The 20,805-nt window shown below is 39.5% G+C and overlaps 2 protein-coding genes across 5 annotated transcripts; one reads left to right on the forward strand and one right to left on the reverse strand.

Annotated features, from left to right (window-relative positions):
• Window positions 1-1,061: 1,061 nt before the first annotated feature.
• On the reverse strand, window positions 1,062-3,997 carry LOC139461406 (chromatin accessibility complex protein 1-like). The gene is made up of 3 exons (XM_071242994.1): window positions 3,875-3,997; window positions 2,280-2,400; window positions 1,062-1,810 (listed from the first exon to the last, which is right to left on the reverse strand). The coding sequence occupies exons 1-3, from the start codon at window positions 3,995-3,997 to the stop codon at window positions 1,734-1,736; spliced, it is 321 nt and encodes a 106-aa protein (XP_071099095.1). The 3' UTR covers window positions 1,062-1,733.
• A 200-nt stretch (window positions 3,998-4,197) lies between these two features.
• Window positions 4,198-20,554, forward strand: LOC139474181 (elongation factor 1-delta-like). Of its 4 annotated transcripts, XM_071257080.1 has the most exons (10): window positions 4,198-4,233; window positions 6,303-6,411; window positions 8,881-8,901; window positions 9,273-9,350; window positions 11,753-11,822; window positions 13,824-14,002; window positions 15,309-15,372; window positions 17,586-17,711; window positions 18,752-18,819; window positions 20,402-20,554. In XM_071257080.1, the coding sequence occupies exons 2-10, from the start codon at window positions 6,304-6,306 to the stop codon at window positions 20,486-20,488; spliced, it is 801 nt and encodes a 266-aa protein (XP_071113181.1). In that variant the 5' UTR covers window positions 4,198-4,233; window position 6,303; the 3' UTR covers window positions 20,489-20,554. The 4 variants fall into 4 exon arrangements, with proteins under 4 accessions (XP_071113181.1, XP_071113197.1, XP_071113189.1 ...); XM_071257096.1 differs by lacking the exon at window positions 9,273-9,350; XM_071257088.1 differs by lacking the exon at window positions 8,881-8,901.
• The last annotated feature ends 251 nt before the right edge of the window (window positions 20,555-20,805 follow it).

The raw sequence follows: 20,805 nt of genomic DNA on the forward strand, positions 1-20,805 counted from the left end.
ACCTGGCATTTGGGATGTCATAACACTCTTGCCTCCTATACTGATACATGTCACAGGACCCGTGAAGATCCGGGCTACAATACGTCTTCAGCAACCCATGCTTGACGTAAAAGGCGACTATGCTTGTCGTAAGAGATGACTAACAGGTTCGGATGGTCAGGCTCTCTGTTTGTTTGTTGTTTAACGCTGCACTCAGCAATATTCCAGCTAAATGACGGCGGTCTGTAAATAATCGAGTCTGGACCAGACAATCCAGTGATTGACATCACGAGCATCGATCCACGCATTTGGGATCGATGACATGTATCAACCAAGTCAGCGAGCCTGACCACCCGATCCCGTTAATCGCCTTTTACAACAAGCATAGTCGCCTTTTACGGCAAGTATGGGTTGCTGAAGACCTATTCTACCCCGGAATCTTCACGGGTCTCAGGCTCCCTGACTTGGTTGATGCATGTCATTGTATCCCAATTGCGTGGATCGATGCTCATGATGTCAGTCACTAGATTGTGTGGCCCAGACTGCCGTCATATAGCTGGAATATTGCTGAGTGCGGCGTCAAACAACAAACAAACAAACAAACCTGTCACAGTACTTGAGGCATGATAGATTTGTGCCATTTCAGCACTGAACCCTCTATGTTCATGTGTCCCAGCTACAAGAGTTTGTGCATAACGCGCATGGTTGCATCTGAGATTGTTAACTTGCATTGCGAATGTGGCCTGGTTAACAAGAGGTCAACCAGTTTGTGCTCAACTTAGTGCCTTCTGGTTAATTTAGGTTCATTCTGATGAGGTAACACTAGGTAAGACCCAGTAGATATCAGGCCGGGTTATTGCACACTCTGTAAACATTCCTTTCTGAAAACTGATACAGAATTCATGCATGAATTGATACATTGGTATTATTCAGTGATGTCTCAGTGTTATCATGACAGCCTTACTTGGCTGAATAAAATGATACTCACCAAAACATTTGTGAAAATTTGACCACTAACCTGCACCACCAATCAATAGAATGAAAATCATGAAAATCAAGAAATCCAAGCATTGTAGGTGATTTATTCTCAGAAGGTCTACTCTACACCTAAGTACACAATTATTCTCAAACATACACAGAACAATAACACATCATTCAGGTTACCTGTACATTCAGGGTTTGAAAGAAAGGGCAAAGCTCTGCGATCACACCTTATGCCGTTCATGTTTGGGTGGTGTTATCACCAACCATTATGAAGCAGGACATCTGTCAATCTTCTTGTGCCATGATCTTAAGTAGTACTTCCACCTATCATCTCATGAACACCTCGGGTCTTGACATTTCTCGGATTGGTTTCAGGCTGGAGAAAATAGTCATCCACAGAATAATAATAGAGCTGAGATCTTGGAGATGTGACACAGAATTTAAACTCAATATTGTCCACTGAATGCATACAAGGAACCTTGGTCACTGTCAGTGAGCCACAAGCTGCTGCTGCTGCTGGACATGGACTGAATGCTGTAGCAGAATCCCATAACACGGCACTACTAGGGTTCTCTATAATGAGCAAAAAGGACATGTAGTCATCTCCATCGGTCATGATCCAGATGCCATGGTTACTGGATACCTCCAACAAGCTGGAATCTGAATGTAGGAGGTATTACAAATCTGTTGGCTGACCATGGCCTTGCTAGTTCCTTCAGCTCCTGTCCCAGAACGTACCAAGAATGTCTCTGTTCTGACTGATTGGACCATCATGTATCCACTTCACTATCTCCATTCTTCATCATTTGGAAATACTCTTTTGCCTTTATCTTCCGTGGGATGATGTCTGTATACAAACAAGTTAGAGGTTTAGGCTGATATACACCTGTATAAACTGTTCTGAGATCGTAAATGATTACTGTAGTATATACATGATATATGACTATTGCTGCCCTGAAACATACAGAGGTACATGAAGAGACCTTTGTGTTACATTGACAGTCTGCAGCCATGCAGCTAGTCACAAGTCTGGATCTAGTAAAATGTCTTTTGGTTAAGCCTAGCTTGTTAAAAGTCCAGAAAAATCTGAGATTTACATGTAATAATTTACAAATAAATCATCATGAGTCAAATATGTGAGGTGATCTGCTGTTTTAAACTGTATTTCAGGCATATCATAGCACAACCAGTCACCATCAGACCATGCCAGTGTAAATCAAATCTGGGATTCCTACCCTAAACAGTCACCATGACTATGGTTTCCACAGACCTAGAAATCATTGCTGGGCAAATCATTATGTGGGATTGTGTTCTACCTTGTAAGAACTGCAATGTTTCTTCAGTGTTGACAATTTCTGCTAAGTCTTTGTAATCAACTAAGCTCTGATCCTTGCTCTGTTCCAAGGAGAATCTTGCCAGGGCCTGGATGAACAGTTCCTGTAACCATAGAAACATTATAAAGGTTGATTCATCTCTGTTACCTGAATGCCACAACAAAATAGAGTTCCACTACATACTAAAACAAACAATATACCCCAATATACCAGAGGTAAAACAGTGTTACATGTCACTGGCAGGTTATCCAAACCATGCTGTCTCAATGTTAACAATACAAATTTTGCTAAGTTCTTTTTGGCATGTTTATATACCCTACACTATGTAAACCAATTTGCACTTTACAGAACATTAAGAAAATTAAAATAGGGACCTGCAAACATTATAAACCAGTGTACATCTTCAGAGTACAAACTATGCATTCATCTTATCAGTCTGGGACAATAGCCAAAAGCCCGAGTCTAGTAAAAGTCTGGTTAGTCTAGTAAGCTCAACTAGTAACTGTCCACATAATTACAGGTGGATAGTACAACCATGGTGATTGAATTAATTAGTATCACACATCTGAGTACTGAAGAATATTACTGTCTTGACTCATTGAGTGATTTTAATACTTTACTTCTGTAAATTAGAACTAAACATGCTAAACTGCACATCTAAAAAGGTTAATTAGATAGTGACCAAAGGAAAAGGAACATTGACTGAATTCAACAAGAAATGTGGCCCCTTAATCAAATTTCTAGCTTTATCTTATTGATCCCAGCAGCCAGTACGTAATGGGAGTGTGGCCAGTCAAACCAGTGTTAATAATGTTGATACTATGAGCAACATTCTATGACCTCGGGAACATGGACACACAATCGTCCAGACCTCAGGGAAAGTTTTCTTTGTTTGTTTGTTTAAAACAACACTCAACAATATTCCAGTTATATCACGGTCTGTAACTAATTGAGTCTGGACCAGACAATCCAGTGATTGATGTCATGAGCATTGATCCATGTAATTGGGATACAATGACATGCATCAACCAACTCAGCGAGCTTGACCACCTGATCCTGTTAGTCACCTCTTATGACTAGCGTAGTTGCCTCTTATGGCAAGCATGCGTTGCTGAAGTCCTATTCTAACACGAATCTTCACGGGGGGTAGGGAACGTGATAGACACACAATCAGCTAGATCGTGGAGAATGTGGACACACAATCAGCCATGTAAACAAAACTGACCACCCGTTCCATTCAGTTGCCACGTAAGACAAGCAGAGATTGTAGGGGACACTTCTAATCCGGGTTCCTAGAGTGGAGCCTTGCAAGATAAGAGAGCAGTGGTCCATAACGATTACTTAGTACAACAGATGCCTTATACCAGTGCTATGTAGTGTGCAGCACTGCATTAAAGCGTAAACGTTCCCCTGTGTCTGCTTACAGATCATTAAGCAGTGAAATGGGGGCAGTCACAGATAACTGCACCTGCACAGGTTCTCGGTGTGTTTTTTACGATTATTTGGAGGCCATGCTCTGGGAAAATCTTTCAGGAACAAGTTTGTTTGTTTATTACCAATCAAATAACCATACACACCGTTGCCTTGCCCGTAATGAAAAGTGCCTCTTGACTTATACTTGAGACATCTGGTGAACTTTTCATGATTGTTTTAACCCGCGAAAGGGGAAGTATGCTTGTAGATTTGTCTTTGTCCGCCATATTTACAGGAAATGTATTTCTTGTAGTACCGCAGCAAATATAATAAATCAAAACATAATTTGTGACTTTTATGTAAGTCTTCTTAGAATTTAAGGATTAGGCTAAAGAATTTATATAGTCAATATATTTGTTACATTAAATATGTGTTATTCACCCCGAGTCTGTTTGCACGTGTAAGTAACTTCCTTTTCAATTTTCCCCACGGAAGCACTTGTCGGCTCAGGAGAACTTCTAAGGTATTCGACCTCAAATCGCCTCAAAGAATAAAGCTTTTGGACAATTTAATTGTTTCAAGTATTTGATGGATACACGCACTGTTTAGTTTTGGAGAAAACCAACTCAGAATTGATAAATCAACACAAATATGAAAAAAGAAGTACGATAGCCGTACCGGCTTGTCGAACAGTAACATCGGCAATCAAAACTCTAGCCTAAGTAACTTGTTGATAGCTAAACGCTACCGTGATGGCAGATTCTCATAGATTTCCGAGAGGTTCTATCCGCCTTATCACTCGCATCTTTACCTATTATGAAACGTGGGACTGAAACTCCCAAGTTCCGAATCCTAATGGCAGGAACTTGTGAATCTGTACATGAACGTAGGCGACTTCATATTTTCATAAACAATCATGTTATTGTCCTAATACTGGTTACTATCATGATATCAATCTGTACATGAACGTAGGCGACTTCATATTTTCATAAACAATCATGTTATTGTCCTAGTACTGGTTACTATCATGATATCAATCACTGGATTGACTGGTCCAGACTCGATTATTAACAGACCGCCCGTCATATAGCTGGAATATTGCTGAGAGCGGCGTAAAACTTCAAACCCAACCAACCAACTGGTTACTAATAACATTCTAGTTAAACATATGAAATTACCACAGTGTCATTTGACACTGTTAGTGAAACACAATACAGACAAAGCGTTAGTTGAAAACATGTTTGTATTTCGATTAATGTTTAATGTTTCAAATCATATATATTTTGACTGTGTATGGATTCACTGTTTTTGGTACGAGTCATCCAGATCATTAGATTCAAGTGGGTACAGGTTATTTAACATTTGGGTATTAGTCAACCAAAGAGGTTTTGGTGTGGGTCTCTGTGGGTACAGATTGTCTAGTGCTGATTTATGCATTCGTTTGATCAGGTTGAAGATTTCCAACAAAAGGGTTTTAAGCCTATTCTTGGACAATCTCATTAACCTGGACCAATTTGCCACCAAAGCTTCAGAAGCGGCATCACCTTTACCAGCTAAGCACAAGATTTCTCTCCGTCATGAGTGTAATCTGATTGGATGACTGTTTTCAGTTGTCTTTAACATAATATTCAAAACAAAGTTAAGGTACCAAATGGATCTATAGTTTGGCAGGTAATGAATGAAGTACAACGCCGACATTGTCTTAACTTTTTCATACATGGTTTTGGCAATACACCCAAAAGAATTTAGTTTTGTGTGTAAAAAAAGGTTGTCTATATTAAGTATTGTGAATGCTGTGACAAGGGTAGATGCACAATTAAGTGAACAGCGTTCGGGTCTCGGACCGAGAGACAATTTGGGCATATGAATAAACTAAACTTATTACAGACCCTCTGATCTTGTATTTCCTAACTGGGTTGTCTTTCCTCAAACATATATGAATATTATTAACTATGTAATAAGAATAAAACTTATTAACAGCAGGGTTCGAAATCAACGTATGACCTCGTAAATTCAGAAATGACATTTCTAGTGTAGTCAACTTGGAAGCAGATAATATTTGTGGACTAATGAGACTATGGATTAATTTCTAACCCTGTTAACATGAGAAATCTGATTATAGCAGTGACTACCTAAAGAATAATCAGCACACATCTAAAGGAACTAAAACAAATGATCTCTTAAAGAGAATACAATACTGTTTAGGTACACGGTAGAACACAGGAACACGACGTGATGAGGGACATATTGTATTTGTGTATGTGTAAGATGTCCATTACAAAAATAAGCAACTAGGAATTGATGGTTTTAATTCAGTGGATGTCACCACTGGTCACAACTGAAAGAAATTGTTTATTAAAGCAAAGTATTACAAAGTTATTTAGAATAGGATTTGGGCTATATTGATTGTGAATGGATTGCTACTGGTGTGTTTTGCATGTTTTGTTTGACCCCAGACAGAAATATATAATCTGAAGCCCATCCTTTCTCTGATCCCATAAAAAGGTTGATGTCCGACATTTTAATGTTTTGCAGTATTTCCTTCTTCGTAGACTATTATAAGAAGGCTCATTGTGAAAACCTGTCTTACAGAATGGCCAATCCTCTGATGAATGAGTCTGTTTGGTTCCACCAACAGAAATTTGAGCAGGCAGAAGCACACTATCAGCAAATACTAGCTGGTACCGCAACCCCCGGCCAGGTGAGCTACAACACCAGTCAGGAATTGTAGTTTCTTGAGACCATGTTCTCTTTTTCACAATGGTCAGTGGTCCCTTATCAATTGTTGACTCCTCATTTCAAATGTCCAGTCCTTTACTTCTATTGTGTCCAAGACCTCAGAATGCGTGTAGGCCTTAGGAGTTTGTAGGACAACTAAAACCTTTACTAGAAATGCTGATGTCAATAATCTTGTTGTATGTGTTTGTGTTGAACTGTCTAATCTGATTAACCTGTTGACGAGCAGCTCACAACACAGGGCATGGAAAGCTGAGAACAATCTTTTTAGTCTCGAATACATGATGCCTGGATGAGAATTGGCAGGACAGATGACCAGTGGAAATGTTCAGTGGAAATGTTCAGTGGAAATATTTGGCTTTCCTTTATCATTTCCATTCATCCGAAGAAATCTGCCACCTGATTAAGTTTTCTGTTGGCCAGTATTTGGTTTGTAGATGTATTTATACTTGGCAGCTTGTCTGTGTTTTTGCAGTATTTATTAGCGTGATGAAAAAATAATTGTTTTCCCAGTTATTCATAACTACAATAGACATGCCAACATTACGATATGCTGCAATCAAATCCAACAGGATCCAATGAAATGTTACAAAGTTGGTAAAAAACAGTAATCATGGTAATGCTTGAACTAGTTACGGATCTCTCTGAAAATAACAATGAAATTACGTTTTGATGAGTTTGGGTAAAAATACAATTTAAAATATGATTTAATTTTTCTCAATACCATATAAAACTGGCATTTAGTTATGTGTTAATGGTGATTACTGTTTTGTTAAAAACGTATCCTAGATATTCCTAATTCCATTAATGTTGTGTTGACATCTCTGCTACAAAAGTAAACGTTGAGACATTCTGCAGTATTCATGATACTTCAACCAATGTTTCACTACCCCATGTTAAGGTGTCTTCTCTTTCCACTCTCAACTTTTTAATTAGAGTAAGAAGTTTTAATGAATGGATAATTCATGAGGATATTTTGTAGTACCTGGACCTTGTAGACTATTAGTACAGATGCTAGCAATTCTAGTGAAGTTTGTCATGGACTGTCATCCAGAATTGTTGTTTGCTTGGGTTGGTTGTCCCGTAAGGTTGTCCTAGATATAGTTTCCCATGTACGGAATCCCTTCGCTTTTCCTGTTTTGATGGAAAATATAGACTTTTGTTCTGGTACTTGAGAATAAGCTTTCCGTTCAGGTATATTTATCAGGGAACAGTCTCTTCCTCATTTGACCCGAAGGGCCATTTGGGCTTCTTGTGGCTCGTTGTTTTGACATAGTAGTTAACGCTTACATTGTGTGTTTATTGGACAGGCTGTATTATATGTTCTCCATTTTGAGGAGGCTTGTAGTTTTCAAGATGTCATATTTACTACACAGTACTACATGTACTACATTTAGCATGTTTATTAGCCTTAATACTGACAACATGTGAGACCAACGCACCTAAAAAGTTTGAATTCTAATAGCTCTCAGGACACCTTAAACGTAGATAGACTAACTTGGGCTAGAAGGCTAGTGCCAGATTGTGTCCCTGTTACAGAAACCACGATAATGAAGGCTGAAATGTTTTATGAATAATAGTGAATGTCACTAGGCCAGGCTAGGCCATTGTATACAATATTGCAAAACACAACATGAGTCACATGGTTACCCTGTGTGGCCTAGATTTGTTGCTGTACCCTGACTGAGTGTATCATTGCTTATGCAATAGACCACTGGGTTGTCTGTTGGTTATTCAAAGTTGCTGTGGTCTAGCTGAAATATTGCTGACTGCGGTTTTTATTCATTTTCTTAAATTAAGGCATATGATGAAATGTGTGGTGTGGAGAGAATTTTATCAATGATAGTACCGTATTCGATGCAATAAGCGCCCAGGGCGCTCTCAAAATTAGAAATAGGGGCCTCTTATTAGAATATTATTTTGGTGAAGAAAACAGAGTTGAGAGATAAATTTTGTGGTTTATGCTGACAGCCTGAAATGTTTATATACGACAGATATATTTTTCCAGAATTTAATTGCCCATAATTAAGGGTGCATATAACACACAAGTGTGCATATTTTACGCGAATAAATAAGTCTTTTGTACATCGATCAATGGGAAGGGGTGCTAATTGGGATTGTTCATTAGCCAATATATTAGCAAATACCGCCGTGGGTGCTTATTAGAGCGGGGTTCTTATAACGTCAAATATGGTATGTGGGGAAACAGGTGTTTTCATCCAATGCTTCTCCCTCAGCGTACGATACAGTTTGGACCAGGTGAGCTACAGACCCCCCTGTTATTTTTTCGAAGATCAGACAGTTTCCATGTGTTATTTTCTATCTGTGTTTATGGCCAGCATTACTGCATATAGTTATTTGTTAGGTTGATCTTGGAACAAAAATCTGTGTTACACGATTTAATATGTTTCTATTTGTCTTACATTCTTTAAAGCGCACACGGTCTGTACAACAGGTAAACTGTCTTACCTCGTACCTCATACAGTTACCATGGTAACATGTAAAGCCAATTAAAGACGAGAAGTGCATGCTTTCCCATCTGTAATGATAACTAAGATGAAAAGATAAATTGAGATGAGTTAGATAAATTTGTTTCGTCAGAATTAATAAGTTTTAAAAGAATGACAAATGGTAATGATGGTAAACAATTTAACCGTTTTGTCACCGACGGTTGTATACATCATCTATGTCAATTTCTTTTGTTAATTTTTTTCTCCTATGCTATGTTAATGATTTTATACAAATATAACACGATGCTGTAATCACACCCATTTGACACATTGAAATACCTATTTATTCAGTCTATATAATGCTTATGTTTTATAGGGCAAGCAAGGGGGAAGCTCTCTTGTAAATGAAATAGCTCAGGCCAGGCAAGAGATATCAAAACTTCTCAAGAATCCTGTGAGTAAATACAGTCTGCCAAGACATGATGACATAACCTTGGTCAGGGCCCTGTTTTGTTTCCCAACAAGCCCTAATGAAGGCTATTACATCAGTTTTGTTAGCACTGCTATTCTCTAATGCCTGTTGCCTTTCATAAAAATGCAGCTTTTAGATTAGTTTTACTTTCAATCTGGCAATGGTTGGATGTTAACTGTTGTATACATGTGTCCCCACAGCCCTGTTTTGTTTCTTCCGGTTTTTGAAATCGTGAAATCATTTTAACTTAACACCCATTCCCTCCCCCAGCAAATTAACTGTTGTTTGTTCCTTGGTGGTTGAATATTTTTAGTACATTTTCACATCCCTTATTCCTTGATATTAAAATTTGATTTTAAATGATTTTAAATGATTTTATTGACCTATCTGAGGAAAATCTATAGAAGTCATGAAATGTAAAACCGATGTTGGAAATCTTAGTTGATACTTTAGCTTCATGCATGTGTTATTCCAGTGATGTAGAAACCACAAATTGTTTATTATGTGAACCAGATTTTGAGCTGTCTTGGTTTGCTAAGAATTCTGACATTCAATTCAATCTTTTTCTTGTCAGTTTGTTTCTTACTTGTGTTGCTTGAGCTATGTCATTGAACTCAGTACACATGTACCTGGCTTGCATCGTCAATAAGAAGTGCATGTATTATGTACCAGCTTACAGCCCTAATACCTGCATATGTGTAGCAGCAGCAGCAGCAGCAGCAGCATGTCACTCATACTGCCAACGTCTTTGTCACAAATTATTCTGATCCTAATGCTCTTTGAAATAGAAATCGGCTTGCATGTTTTTGTTAATCTAGTTTGTCATATAACTGTGCAGTATCTACCCATTTTAATATCCTTGAGACACAGCTTTTCACAAACACTTTTGCAATTTGCACAGCATAATCAGATTTACATGTTTGCATGTTGATTGACAAGGTGGAGTGTTTTGGTCAACACCTATACACCATGAGGTAGCTCCTGTAGTCATGATCAGATTCACTTGTTTACTGCCATAGATGTCAACAGCCCAGGTGAACCAGTTTCTCCACGGGGGATTCTGAAAGTTGGCTCTGAATAACCATACTTGTAACCATACTTGTCATCCTGGTTTCCTTGTTGTAGGGGTAGCCCAGTGGTTAAAGTGTTTGTTTGTCACACAAGCCCCTGGTTTGGTTCTCAGATGTGTACAATATCTGAAGCCCATTTCTAATGATATTGCGTGAATATTGCTAAAAGCAGAGTAAAAACTACCTCACTCAATCACCTTGCTCCAGCAATGGTCTGCATATGATAAACTTGAGTTGTATTGTGGTATTATTTCTCGTTGCTATGGTTTCTGTGTGATTTCCCCAATGTAACCAGCGAATAGCACTTATTCACATTCCCTTTTCTCTTATACAATATAACTCTACTGGTAGTACGCACAGTCAATGTTAATGTCTGTTTACTCTGCTTGCTGCAGATTGCTGTCACAATATTTACCATATATCTCATCAGGCTCTTAACATGTGACATGCTATAACATGTTTTACATGTTTAACCTGTTTTACAAAACACATAATGTTTAAATAAAGAAATTTGTAATAATAAATTTCATCAGTAATATAATAATATTAATTTGGAAAAAAAATATTGACTACTGTGAAGTGATTGTATACTGTTTATTGGGTTAAAGCTGACAAAAACATCACTGGGTATTTACCAGCCTGTTATTACCAGGCTCCAGCGGGATTCTGGCCTGTATATCCCCACTACCTCATCCTTGTCTTAAGCTCCGACTAATGAGGATTGGGAGTCATGGTGATGGGACTGCCTGGATGAGGGCTGTCAACCAATAGTCTGCCTAGCTGAGACATACCTGTCCTACTGCTGACCAGCTATATAGATTTGATCTGACTGTGTTACACATGTAGGGAGTCAATAATATTAATCGGTTACAAATGTATTACACATTAGAATACTATTGTAAGGATATATTATTTTCAAAGTCTTGTTCCATAACGGAACTATTGTGTTACATATTACAGATGAGTGTATTTATGTGTAATTATTCATAAAGATTTGGAAATTAAATCAGAATATTTCTCTACAGTCGATTTATGGATGCTTTTAATCAGCACTTGATCAGTTAGTTACCCTAAGGTCAGTGAGGAATTTGACTTGTGACGACGAGTGGGCTAAGATGATGTCCATATCTTAGACTGAAACTTCTATGTGTATCTGTTTACCTGCAAAAGTTCACTTCTGTGACTAAGAAAGTACCTGTAGCATGTTTAAGGAAGAAATGTATGTAACTGGCTGAGGATTACCCCTACCTGCAGGATGCCAGACTTAATGCTGAGGCTAGTGATGGAGTCTCACTGCATGATGACTTCTTTCAGATTGCAGGTGGAAGTGTGCCGCCCGGAAAAATGGACTCTCTAGAGCGTGAAAACAGGGAACTCAGGAAAGGTAGAACGCCATGCTGTTATACTGTTTATACTGAAAGTTAAGTGATGTTGTGTCATGTCCAGCTTGTTCGACCTCCGCTGGCAGCGTTGGCGTCTATAAACATCTTCTTTGGAAACCACTGGACCAATGAAGTTGAAACTTCACATGCCTCGGAAGATGACACCTAAATTTGTTCCAGAGGTTCTAATCCATCAGCCTTAGTGAAAAACCTATTTATGGTCATTCCTTAGTCAGTATTGTTCAAACCCGTGAAGATTCCGGGGTAGAAAAGGTCTTCAGCAACCCATGCTTGCTGTAAAAGGGGACTATGCTTGTCGTAAAGGCGACTAACGGGATCGGGTGGTCAGGCTCGCTGACTTGGTTTGATGCATGTCATCGTTCCCAATTGCGTGGATCAATGCTCATGACATTAATCACTGGATTGTCTGGTCCAGACTTGATTATTTACAGACCGCCGTCATATATGGAATATTGCTGAGTGAGGCGTTAAACACCAAACAAACAAACAGTATTGTTCAAAATGCAATGAAATTTGGTGTATGTGTAGTTAGTAGTGGGCCTGAACATGTATGGTCTGTTTTTTTTTATGGTAATATAATTTTGACCTTTATTTTATCTTTTCACTTTGGAACATGCCCTTAAATTCTTTCAAAATGCTCTTCCATGCATTTCCTCAGAAACCACTTGACCATCATAAGATTTCACATGCTTGGTCAAACCGATGATGACATAATTTCTTCAAGAGCTTCAAATCTGATTTTCAATATGGCTGCCCTGGCAGTTATGATTAGATATATTGAAAAACGTTTTTATGGCTGTTGCTCAGCCATTTCTTCTTAGTATGTAATGTCATGCCTTTAAATTCTCGCAGTGCATTTTTGTGCTCTGTAAACATCTTATCGGAAATCACCAGACTGAGGAAGCTGACCTTTGGCATCTGTATTTCCCCTAATGATATATTTTGTTCGAATTTTAATTTGTTATACTATTGGCTTCAATATTTATGCAGACAAAATTTAATAGTAAATCTGACAACATCTTTCATTAAGTGGCAGTCATTTTTAACATTTACAGCTGTTGATAACATATCCAGGTGAGCTTCAGTGTGATAGCACTATTTTTAGAAATCTTGATTGATTCCTCTCATTAAGTTTTTATGAATACATTTCAAACATATCAAAGGAATGTTAAGTCACTTAGTCAGTGTAGGAATACACTTTAACAAGGAACTGTCCTGGTGCTCTGTACAGATGGTAAGTTTTCATGTGTATCAGTTCAACTAACTGCAGGTGATGATATATACCATCAATTCCTTTTACATTCGATCATTGTTATACAATCTGCATCACATAGACTTTTAGAGCATTCCAAATTCATAAACTGACAGTTTCTAGTATGACTGAAATATTCTTAAATATTAACTGAAATACCTAACCTAAAATAATGTTCATGCACTCATACATCACTTTTTGACCTTACTGTCTGGATACCCCTGTGTTTGTTTGTTGTTTAACGCCACACTCAAAAATATTCCAGATATATAATGGCTGTCTGTAAATAATGGAGTTTGGACCAGTCAATCCAGTGATTGATGTCATGAGCATTTTGGGACGCAATTGGGATCGATGACATGCATCAACCAAGTCAGCGAGTCTGACCACCTGATCCCGTTAGTCGCCTCTTACGGCAATCATGGGTTGCTGAAGACCTGTTCTTCATGGATCTCCACAGGTGGATTTCCCTGTGGTATCAGCAGCCTATGCGGCTCATAAGAGGTGACTGATTGGGTAGTCAGACTTGGTAACTTGGATGACTGCATGTCATCATCCCCTGACGGCTTGGACTGTTGCTCGTAATATCAATCAGGGGGTTGTCTTGTCTAGATTTGCTTGTTTACAACTGTCAACTAGATGGAATATTGCTGAGTGTAATATTAAACAGAGATATGTATATTGTTACGGAGAGTAGTGTTTAATGCTAGTTTCTCCTCCACTACCCCAGTTACTGATGAGCTGCGTGCGATGGTCCTGAAGCTGGAGAACCGAGTGTCAGCGCTAGAGCGAGGATCCGGCGTCCCAGCAGCATCAGCATCAGCACCTGCAGCAGCAACACCATCCAAGCCTGCTGACGATGATGACGATGATGATGACGATATGTTTGGAAGTGATGATGAGGAAGAGGTTTGTGGATGATACACACTATCCGTAGCCACAGAGTGGGATGAGGATGGATATAGGAATGGGTGCTGTCTGTCCCTCTGCCCTGCCGTCACATTTTGTTGCTGGAGCAAAACTCAAAGATCGTTCAATATTTCTTGATGAAACTATGCACAGATATAAGTCTAATCATGAACTGGTGACTTGTACATTTTCCATTACAACAAATAGGACTTCGGTGTAAATGAGGGTAGGGTTTGTTTCCAGAGCGTAACTCAGCGAATGTTTAATATTTCTTGATCAAACTACACAAATATTAGTCTAGATATGATCTAGTGCAAGACAGCAGCCTGGTAGATAGTGCAAGATAGCAGCCTGGTAGATAGTGCTAGACAGCCGCCTGGTAGATAGTGCAAGATAGCAGCCTGGTAGATAGCCCAAGATAGAAGCCTGGTAGATAGTGCTAGACAGCAGCCTGGTAGATAGTGCAAGATAGCAGCCTGGTAGATAGTGTAAGATAGCAGCCTGGTAGATAGTGCTAGACAGCAGCCTGGTAGATAGTGCAAGATAGCAGCCTGGTAGATAGTGCAAGATAGCAGTCTTGTAGAAAGTGCAAAATAGCAGCCTGGTAGATAGTGCTAGACAGCAGCCTGGTAGATACTGCAAGATAGCAGCCTGGTAGATAGTGCTAGACAGCAGCCTGGTAGATAGTGTAAGATAGCAGCCTGGTAGATAGTGCTAGACAGCAGCCTGGTAGATAGTGCAAGATAGCAGCCTGGTAGATAGTGTAAGATAGAAGTCTGGTAAAAAAGTGTGAAATAGCAGCCTGGTAGATAGTGCTAGACAGCAGCCTGGTAGATAGTGCTAGACAGCAGCCTGGTAGATAGTGCAAGATAGCAGCCTGGTAGATAGTGTAAGATAGAAGTCTGGTAGAAAGTGCGAAATAGCAGCCTGGTAGATAGTGCTAGACAGCAGCCTGGTAGATAGTGCTAGACAGCAGCCTGGTAGATAGTGCAAGATAGCAGCCTGGTAGATAGTGTTAGACAGCAGCCTGGTAGATAGTGTAAGATAGCCGCCTGGTAGATAGTGCTAGACAGCAGGCTGGTAGATAGTGCAAGATAGCAGCCTGGTAGATAGTGTAAGATAGCAGCCTGGTAGATAGTGCAAGATAGCAGCCTGGTAGATAGTGTAAGATAGCAGCCTGGTAGATAGTGTAAGATAGCAGCCTGGTAGATAGTTTATTCATGTGTTGATGCCTATAGTGTGAGGAATACGGTAGCATGATGTGGTTGTTCAAGACGATGACTATGTTTGCGTTGTGTGTTGTCAGGCAGCAGAGCTGGAGAAACTGAAGGCTGAGAGAGTGGCAGCCTACAAAGCAAAGAAAGCAAGCAGTAAGTTCACTGACATGTTTATAGTGATAGAGAAGGGAAGTTTGTAATGGGAAATGTAGCTTCTCATGTTATTTCAACACCTTGTTGCTTTTGCCTACCCTGCCAGGAAATGATGAGAGTGTTATCACTGCCCACTGAGATGCTACCTCATGTATGACTCCGATGTCATGGAATACCACGGATTTTGAACTATGCATTTTAACCATTAATTTTTTAGTAACTTTTGACATTCAGAAAAATATCAAACTTGAGCAACTAACGGTCTTCAGCATCCATTAGGTACCTCATATTCTATTTATTCTCTATATTTGTGAAGCTGAATGCAGCTAATCGATCGTAGCTTGAAGACATGGCAACTGCATGGTTTGTCTTGATTACTGAATGTGGCGTTATGCAAGTATCTTATTGAAATCAGATCTTAGTTCTTGCTGTCGCTAAACAAAGATCTGATGACCTCCCATTACGGGTCACAGCAGAACCTTTCATCCAACTTGTTGGAGTGTCAGTCGGAAAGTGACAGTCGGAATGTGTTTTCTAATCATGCAAGTTTGATGCAACCTTGAAGGTTAACACGAGGTATTCTGAACGACAGTTACTGTTACTGATTCCAACATAATCATTGTCTATCTCCCACGGTGGGGTAGTCTGGTGGTTAAAGCGTTCGCTCGTCACGCTGAAGACTGAGTGAGTGAGTTGGGTTTTTAATGCCGCCTTTAACAGTATTCCAGTTATATCGTGGCGTGTCAGCTTAATGTTGGAAGAAAGCCCAAAGTGATGCAGGTCTCAGACGTTTACCGTTTCAGTGAAACGCACGAACTGGTCGTTCGTTCTGATGTGACCTGTAATTGGATGTCCTCAGATCTGTGTTTAAGTGTAGTGAAAACTAAGATCTGATTATTATGAGATTGCTTTAAACAATAATCAAACAATCCATCCTTAAATTTGTAGTATGCTATACAACGTATAGATGTAAATGCAAAGTGAAATATCAGTGAGAGATTAATGTGAGTGCAACTGTTATCACTGCGGACAGGCAGTCTGACCCTGTCAGACATTGAAGTTTTTATACAGGACATTGGGGAAAACTAGGGCTGCAACAAGTTCACTATGAGGCGAATACGATTCATATCACAAATATAGAGTAACGAATACATATATTTATTCACAAATACAATAACGAGTCAGCAGTTGATGTATAATTTATTATATTCAGTGAAAAATAACAACATAAACTATTTGACATGGTTGGATAATTTGTAATATATTGTACATTTATATACTGCATTTATCAAGGTACTAGTATCTGCTCAAATACGATAATGACCGGTGACCACAATACTGTCAAATTATATATATGAGTGTTGTCTTTAAAGTAATCTCTGCATATAATATGTTCTTATGGATATTTTTAGGTACAGGGTATGTAGATGCGCATGATTGCATATTCGTAAATATTCGATTCTAGTGACCACGAACCAATTTATGAATGGATACGGTTCGATTCTCCGAATGCGCGAGTGAATCGTAACAGCCATAGTGAAAACCACCCACTTGTTCTTCCTGAACACTGTACTGTAGTCAAAACTTGTAGTGTATCGATGCTCATGATGTCAATCACTGGATTGACAAACAAACAAACACTCACTCACTCACTCACTCACTCACTCACTCACTCACTCACTCACTCACTCACTCACTCACTCACTCACTCACTCACTCACTCACTCACTCATGGTATTGCAGAAATATTGCTAAATGTAGAGTAATGCTATATCAACATGTGGTGGTAGTGGGGTTCTCACATATGCCTACCCACATAGATGCCTATCTCGATACAATATGTATGCTGTACCTAATTTGTGTTTTTGCATAGACAAACAAGATGCCATTGCTATCAGTATGTGCTAAACTTGCTTGACCATGCAATCAGATTTAGCTTTTGTTTTTAGTGTAGGTGTTGAGATAACATTAGCCAAAGTTAGTAAGTAGTTATCAGGCCGGGTGATTGAAAACACTTGTAAATGTTACTTCTTCAAAACTGAAACAGCCTAAAAACGTGAATCGATTCATGGGAAGATGTATCATGTATCTTGTATCACGTATCATTGGGTGTTAAATTGTGATGGTTCAATACATTGATAAATCATCAGTTGTTAATCATGTGTAGTGACTGGTGAGCTATGACCTGTCCTAATATGTGTGTGATATAACAGAGCCAACATTGATTGCCAAGAGCAACCTCATCCTGGAGGTGAAGCCGTGGGATGACGAGACAGACATGAAAGAGTTGGAGCAGAAGGTTCGCCAGGTGTCCACCGACGGCCTCAAGTGGGGCAGCTGTGAGTAGACACCAGTATTTGTGTACAGCCATTACGGGGCAAGGGATTTTCAACTATTTTCAACATCAGTTACCAGTATTATCCTTTCCATGAAGTTGATAAACACTATACAGTTTGTATGTTATAAATCAAAACTGGGCTGGGGGGTAGCCTAGTGGTGAAAGTGTTCACTCATCATGCCAAAGACCCGGGTTCGATTCCCTTCATGGGTACAATGTGTGAAGCTGCAAGTTGCTTAAAACCAAAATCACTCACTATAATTCATAACCATATTTTCATGACAATATACCCTCAGATTAATTTACTTTTGAGATGTAACTTGGAAATTGATCTGCATGTTAGTCTTTTGCAACTATCAATCTGTGGCGTAAAAATTAAAACAACAGTACACGAGGATTGTGGAAAATAGGTGTTGTTACAAAATGTGTGTTTTAGGAGGAGGAGAGGCAATGTCTGTTCATGGCACAGTGTAAGGGACATAACTCTGGAACACTTGTCCTAGTTCGCCTTGATATTGTACACCCTGCATCACTTCAGGCTTTCCTCCCACATTAGGCTGACGAGCCGTGATATGACTAGAATACTGTTCAAAGCGGTGTTCACCCATTCTGGAACACTTGCGTTCAATTTGAATGCTGTTCCACAGATGGCGTAGACAGGATCGTGAACCCAACAATCATGTTGAGGCCAGACCCGTGAAGATCCGGGGTAGAATAGGTCTTCAGCAACCCATGCTTGCCGTAAAAGGCTACAGTACTATGCTTGTCGTAAGAGGTGACTAACGGGATTGGGTGGTCAGACTCGCTGACTTGGTTGATGCATGTCATTGTATCCCAATTGCGTGGATCGATGCTCATGATGCCAATCACTGGATTGTCTGTTCCAGACTTGATTATTTACAGACCGCCGTCATATAGCTGGAATATTGTTGAGTGCGGCATTGAACTGCAAAAATACACCTAGGCCACTGTTAGATTATGATATGTTAGAAAGTTTTCATCAGTGTCACTTTGTGCATGTTGTGTGATTTTCTGTTACAGCCAAACTGGTACCTGTTGGGTATGGTATCAACAAGCTACAGATCATGTGTGTAGTGGAAGACGACAAGGTACGTGACTGGTATACCTGTTCCTTCATTATCCTGCATATCTCCATTTTATGACACCCAGGACCCATTTTCCACCAAAGCGTCGAATAGAGCATGTGTCCTTAGGGAGGAAAGTCTGGTTTCAGTTCCCTGTTTCCAATTCCCTGGTTCCAATTCCCTGGTTCCATTATAAGTGGTACCTGCCACCCGTCACTCAGCATTTATGGGATAAAAGAAGGACTGGCCGGCTTGGAGTATTGTATTATGTGTCTGAGTGGGGCATCCATATCAAACTGCAGCATTGTATCTCGGTGGGCCAGCACTATAAGACTTGACAAGTCCGGACTAGTACAAGCAGCCACACACACACACTTGCATGCATGTCACTATATGAGTGAAATAACCTTGAACGCGATGTTAAACCCTCGTTTTGCAAGTGACCCCACTATCTCTAGTATCACCAACTTCACACAGAAATTCTCTTGTTGTCATGCAAACCACTCCAAACGAAGCTACCACAAATAGGTCCCGGGTATTTACGGTCATAAAATTGGAGATGTAACATACTTGATAGTCAAGGATATTGTAAGGCACCACTGTATTATCCCTTCACCAGTTAGCTGTGATTATATGGTCAAAGTCATATTGGATGGGGCTAAACCCATAGTATATGCAGGAGGAACAAGCACTCTCACATCACATGTGCCTGGTTGTGCACAGTTATTGTTTCCAGTAATAGCAGACCAAAGTGTTGCAATCTCAAGATCAGATCTCGCTGCTTCTACACAAAGATCGGACATGCCATTACAGGTCATGTCAGAATGACCTTTCGCGAAGTTTGACCAACCACTGAATGACTAACAAGAAGTCGACATTAGCCAATGAGAAAGCAGTTTTCTCAAGCTCTATTGCTCCAGTTTCAGAATGGCAACTACACTTTGAAAAATATTTAGACAAAGTTCAAGATGTGAAAATTGAACAAAAGAGCATACTGGAATGTGTAATAGATGGCCTAGTATATATGGCGCTGCTTCCAATGTGCAATAAAAAACACTTCCATTCAAATGTTGATCCCACTGAATTGTACAGCCTGTATCTGTCGTTTGGAATACCCTGTGTTAAACTTTTCACGGTTGCATGATTAGAAAACACATAACGACTGTCACTTTCCTGATCTGGTAAGGGCGCTCTGATTGGTCAGATGGAACGTCGTTCTGACGTGACCTGTAATGGGATGTCCTCAGATCTTTGTTTTGTGGTAGTGAGAACTAAGATCTGATTTATATGAGATCGTAAGTGTTGGTACCGTTTGCACATCTCCACAGCTAACAATATCTCATTTGTCTACTTCTTAAGCTACATAACAACACAATACAGATTGCAGTACAGACCTATGTAACACGATGTACTGCAACACAAATTACTGTTACTGAAATAGCCATTGTTGATAGCAATGTTAAAAAATGAAGTGATCATTCTTTTCTAAGATTGTGTGAAAAAAATTAGCAAAAAGTATAAAGTATATGTTTGAAGTGGTAGAGTTTTTATCTTTCAATGGTCTGGAATGTTTTCGCTGCGCTATTCATGTGACATGTTGTTACAGGTCGGCACAGACTTCCTGGAGGAATCCATCACAGCTTATGAAGACTTTGTACAGTCAGTTGATGTTGTAGCATTCAACAAGATCTAACATCATTGTGAACTTTTTATCATGTACATGTCTTTCGTCAGTAGGAAATAAATGCTGACACCTCAAGCATGTTTTGAGTTTTTTCTACTTGGGAGGCAAGCAATAAAAATCCTGGTAATTATCAGGAACTGGTTGTTGTGGCACAAGTCAGTTTTTGCATTCCAGGATGTGTCATTCTGTGTAACCCTGGGTAAGTAGCCTGTTGCTGGGCTACGTCTTTCTGGTAAAACTGGATAGATCTGGTCATTACAAACTCCATGGGACTGTTGAAATTTGTTTACATCTGTAGTTTGTAACTCACAACACCTTGTCTTCAA

The sequence above is a fragment of the Haliotis cracherodii genome, unplaced genomic scaffold, assembly GCF_022045235.1.
Source record: "Haliotis cracherodii isolate W230 unplaced genomic scaffold, xgHalCrac1.p SCAF_1, whole genome shotgun sequence".
In the NCBI taxonomy this organism is placed as follows: domain Eukaryota; kingdom Metazoa; phylum Mollusca; class Gastropoda; order Lepetellida; family Haliotidae; genus Haliotis; species Haliotis cracherodii.

Coding starts and splice junctions, on each gene's coding strand:
- LOC139461406 (XM_071242994.1), bottom strand. CDS start 3,997: ATGGCGGACAAAGACAAATCTACAAGCATACTTCCCCTTTCGCGGGTT. Junction 2,401..3,874: donor TCATTACGGGCAAGGCAACG/GTGTGTATGGTT, acceptor CTATGGTTACAG/GAACTGTTCATCCAGGCCCT. Junction 1,811..2,279: donor AACATTGCAGTTCTTACAAG/GTAGAACACAAT, acceptor GTTTGTATACAG/ACATCATCCCACGGAAGATA.
- LOC139474181 (XM_071257080.1), top strand. CDS start 6,304: ATGGCCAATCCTCTGATGAATGAGTCTGTTTGGTTCCACCAACAGAAA. Junction 8,902..9,272: donor GCACACGGTCTGTACAACAG/GTAAACTGTCTT, acceptor TATGTTTTATAG/GGCAAGCAAGGGGGAAGCTC. Junction 14,003..15,308: donor GAAGTGATGATGAGGAAGAG/GTTTGTGGATGA, acceptor GTGTGTTGTCAG/GCAGCAGAGCTGGAGAAACT.